We start from the raw sequence: 4,986 nt of genomic DNA on the forward strand, positions 1-4,986 counted from the left end.
ATTTAATTTAATTTTTAATTGGTCTCATTGTTTATTTTTTGTTTCACTTTATTCTATTATAATATTTTTTGGTCTATATTATTATCATTTTTCTTTAAATTTGTCTGTTTTTTACTTAAATTTTTTAGTTAGTACATTTTTACAATTAATCGCTTGTTTAGTGCCTTGTAACAAATTGTATATAACATATTTTTCATTAACTGTATTCGCTTATAAAATATAATCATTTTCTTTTCAATATACTTTTTTTATAATTTTTTTTAATACCTTTTTCTAAACTACATATTTTATTATACATGTCTATAAGTACAAAAATATTTCTTTTAAGTGCTACTTTTTTCTTTTTTTCTATATACAAATATTTTCAAACTTTTAATTTCATTAACACTAACACTGTGCTTTTGCAAACACACTGTTGCATTTCGTAAAACTGCTTATTACGTTAATAGCAGGAAAAGCTTTATACGGAGCTTTCAAAGTTTCTTAAATACTATTTAAATATGCGTTTGGCACTTTTAAATTACTTAATAATTCCTTTTTCAAAAATATTTTAACGGTTTTAAACATAAATTTGTGCTAAATAGTTGAGAAGTTTTTATATTTCTCCGCAATATCAGCGCTAAATTGTGACTGAATAAAAAGTGTCCATTAGCCTTAGAGCAAGAGCAAATATACAATTTTTTAAGCAAAAAAATTTATACTTAACATTGTGTTTTTGTTTTTGTTAGTTTTACTTTTGGAACTTCTTCGTGCTTTTTTTTTTTTTTAAATTTACAAGCCACGGCTTTTAGGCGCCGTAAGTAGCTTTTGAAAACCAAGAGCTTTTAAGCGCAGCTACTATAAGTGGCTGCGTGTATGTCTGTACTTCGAAGCCAACTCCTTTACAACTACAAAAAATAAGATAAAAAAATAAAGTAAACATTTGTGCAGCATATAATAGAGTGCAATAGCGCTAGGTATACTTTAAAAGCTGCGGAAGTAGTATGTATATAATTTGGCGCGCAAAAGTATGCAACAAAAACAGTTTGTATGTATTTTTGTTGTTAAACATAAAGCTGTTACTTCGTTTTAATAAGTTTGGACGATTATGGCTTATTGTTAATTGTTTTTATAAGTTTTCTATTTCGCTTTGTTTTTGTTGTARTTTGTAGGTTTACACCACTGAGGTAGGGCTATTGCGTTAACTATTGCTTGTGAATCGATATGATTCTTCCTATATTTGTGTTTCGTGTAATACTTTTATGTGCTGTGTTCTACTACTATTCTGAAATACTGTTATGGCAGAAAATGCAAAAAAAAGGAAATAAGTAAGATTTCACATTTTATTTTAATAATTTCTTTTTTTGCTATATTTCATTGTTTTTCTACAAAATTTGTGGCATGCAACACAGTAACAAACGAAAGAGCAACTATTTCTAAGCTGTAACAGTAAATTAGGTTTTGAATACATAACTGCTGCTAACGGGAATGTTATTTCCATACAAAAAAATACAWAAACGCAAYACGAACTATTATAATTATTATTTTCTCCAACTGATTCAAAAAACGAAAAAGGTAAATCGTCGTTATGTAACACAATTGTGTGCCAGCGCTTTACCGAACTGCAGCCAGCTTTTACACACGTACGCAAAGTACCGTTGCCTCACTACGCAAACATTTCCTATAAAAACCACCGTTAAATACTTTGTTACGCAACAATTTCCATCCACCGTTAATCACACGCGCCTAGTTTAGCTGGTCAAGCGCTTGCTGGCCAACTCCTGCAACTTCTGCAGCGCCAAAGTCTTATTGATCTCGACCAGATCACGATTATATTTGGCCGCCTGCAGCTGCACTTCGAGTATCTTCATGCGCATCAGGTGCTCTTTGCTCTGCATCTCCATGAAGGCGCGCATCTCTGGCGTGCTGCTGGTGGACGCGCCCAAGGCGCTCATGCCAGCACCATTGCTGGCGCCGATGGGCGCGTTGGCTGTGTTAACCGTTGCGACATTGGCAGCGGCTGCGGCGGCGGCGCCATTCATRGATAAATCRTGTAAGACCTCTTCACCGTTTGCGCTGCCACTCGAGCTGCGTGGACGCTTCACCAATGGCTGATCATCACGAGGTGACATTTGTTGTTGTTGTTGTGGTTGCTGTTGATTAAGTTGTTGGTGCTGTTGTTGTTGCGCGGCAGCGGCGGCGAAGTTATTCTGTAAGGCAGCGGCAGCAGCAGCAGCGGCTGAGGGAAATTGTCCGGTACGCAACGCATTCAAAGCTTCCAAGGTTGCCGAGATGTTGCTCATATTGAAGGCGGGCTGGAAGGCSCCCATATCGCCRGCGCTGCCACCGACCGCGGCGCCACCGCTAGCGCCGTTCTGTGACAAATAGCTGGTGTTGGCGAGTTCGCTGGCCGTCGCCATATTGCCGGCTGGACTGTGTAGGCTGACGCGTTCGAGGTCGTGATGTGCACCCAAGCGGCTGAGATTCGGCGAGGAGGACGATAAGCGCTCACCGAGCGCCATTGAATCATTGTGTGTGTTGGTGTCGTTGAAGGTCTCATTGGTCTCCTCCTTGATGTCGACATCGCAGAGCTCCTGTGGTGGTGTGCGGCTGCTATAAAAGGAAGGATAAAGAGTGATTAGTTTGTAAAGTGAAAAAATAGGTCTTAAATSGATTTCATATCTTTTTATGAAATAATATACATAATTTGTAGTCTTCGACTTAAAAGTATTTTAAGTTTTCTACTTACTCGTCCATATCGTGGTCATCCTCSCCATTCTGCTCGTCCTCACGATACTCGTAGTCCTCCTCGAGCGCCAACGGTATCTTGGAGTAGTCAATGCCATCTAAAGCTTCAGATTTGCAGGCTTTCTTTGCCTCCTGCATGAATTCCCACACTTCGAAYGTGAACGGTGATGGCTTTTTGCGATCGGCAACCTCAGCACCGAATCTGGCCAAGCGATTGTTGTAGTCCAATATTTCGTTACGCGTACAGGCTGCAAGCCAAAGAATAAATATTCAAATGAGAATGCTTACAGAAACGTTAATTGTACTACATAAAATAAAATATCTAGATAATGCAAATGCTAATACGATTTATTTCGACAAGTCAGGCGGATTAAACAAAGTAGTAAATCCGAAAATGARAAATAAYTTTTTTGTAWTTTTCGAAATCCATTGTAGTTTTTTTAAAGAGTTTTTATTTTTATAAAGAAAAAAATTTAACAGTGCTTTAGTTATTGAAAATGTTTCGTTTGCTGTCTCTCACAATTTCTACTTAGGCTAAACCGGGGGTAGAACGAAGAGCTAATTAGTGTTAAACGCATATCGTCTAATTTCACACATTTGACTTCTCCTATATACTGCCCTCCTATAACTAATTTCKGCTCTAGSTCTCTTTCACACTATCTTTCAATCTATCCCACTTTCTTTCAATCTCAATCTACTCCACTCACCTTTCATGCGTCGCCATTGCTCCTTCAAACGATTACACGTACGATCTGTTCCGAATTGACTTGAGAATTTCTGATGTATGATCTTCCAGGCTTTATTCTTGACCGCTGTTAGTCCCGCATCRAGTCTTTTGTTTTCTATAATACGCATATCCTTCCGACACAAATCGAGCAGAAATTTTTTCTCTTGATGATTCCAATTCTGTGTGCGTTCACGTTTTTTATACATATTCATGGCTGGACTGTTCATATACTGTTGCATTTCTGTTGAAGAGAGGGAACATATATTATATTATATATATTTTAGTATTTGATCAGTTAAAAATAAAGTAAGTTTGTATTCAGAGTTTTTGAAAAGAGGTGTCCACTGCCTTGCAAAGGTTTAGTAACATATTATAGAATATGATCAACGAATAAATGGAAAGGATTCTGGAATATGATCCAGAAAAAATTAAGAAKATTCTTGAACATGATCCAGATATAAATGAAAAGGTTTGTAAAATATGATCCAGAAATAAACAGACATGGAATGGATTTCGAACTTTGAGATACTAAATTTTCAACCAAGAWATCTCAATGAACATTATTTTGAGGTAGTATATTTGGTACAAACTCCCGTAATCTGGTATATCCTCCGAGGAAGTAATAGTAATGTATTACATATCTGGTTCTTGACGGCTCAACATACTGTAGATAATTATCTAAATCATCTCATTGAGGGTAGCCGAAGATAATGATGCAGAACCCTCTTCATAGGCTCACTTCAAGCTATGTAGCTTTCAGAGCTTATCTGAAGACTGGTTAAAACTTATATAAATTTATTTTATATTTGTCAGCTTAAAATTAATTTTAAGATCATGAGCTGCAAATTCTGGTATGAATTTGGATATTCATATTTCAATGAATGAGCTCTTTGGTTGTTTGTCTAGAAATTGATTGCCTAGGGCTCTAAAATTATCGCTTGTTATTTACTTACCTCCTTTTATATCAACTCCTTCCAGCAAGTTGTGATTGCTGTTCTGCCAATTGACGGCGAGTTTCATAAAAGCCTCCAAATCGGTGGCTGTGTATTGTTTATTAACCTGRTAAAGAAGAAGAAGAAAATTATAAGATAGTGATTCGAATTTTGGTTAGGTTTAGAGAAATATTGGTATAAAAATKTTTTTTTTTATAATTTTATTTAAATAAAAATTTTAGTTGAATTTTTCCAAAAGTTTTCAAAATTTGTCAGAATTTAATATCGTCTTCATTTTAATATCAACGAKGAGTACTCGGCAGCTATTGTTGGCCTTATCGCTCACAAAAGCATTTGTATCATATAAAAGCCCTAACTCGATAACAAAAAATTTTGCATTTTATATTTTTATGATTATATTTTAAGAATATAATAATAATAATACCCAACGATTACCCTCCTCCTGCCCAACCGACGCGAARGGCGCAATCCGCGAACGAGCGGAATTAGCCGAGTCATAAAAGGCAAGGGAGTTTTAAGCGTTGCGATCTTAAGCTTCTCAGCTACAGAAACAAAATTTCAACAGCCAAAATTATGAAT

At 36.0% G+C, this 4,986-nt stretch overlaps 1 protein-coding gene across 1 annotated transcript in view; it reads right to left on the minus strand.

The window, feature by feature from the left end:
* Window positions 1-1,062: 1,062 nt before the first annotated feature.
* LOC108966312 overlaps window positions 1,063-4,986 on the minus strand; it is a 76,497-nt gene continuing 72,573 nt past the window's right edge. The window contains exons 2-5 of the mRNA XM_018929151.1: window positions 4,408-4,513; window positions 3,435-3,695; window positions 2,729-2,975; window positions 1,063-2,592 (exon numbers count right to left, since the gene is read on the minus strand). Of these exons, the coding sequence (XP_018784696.1) occupies window positions 1,731-2,592; window positions 2,729-2,975; window positions 3,435-3,695; window positions 4,408-4,513 (1,476 nt within the window). The 3' untranslated portion in view covers window positions 1,063-1,730. The remainder of the gene's footprint in view (window positions 2,593-2,728; window positions 2,976-3,434; window positions 3,696-4,407; window positions 4,514-4,986) is intronic.

This window comes from Bactrocera latifrons, unplaced genomic scaffold (genome assembly GCF_001853355.1).
Source record: "Bactrocera latifrons isolate USDA-ARS-PBARC rearing strain unplaced genomic scaffold, ASM185335v1 scaffold_159, whole genome shotgun sequence".
Lineage (NCBI taxonomy): Eukaryota > Metazoa > Arthropoda > Insecta > Diptera > Tephritidae > Bactrocera > Bactrocera latifrons.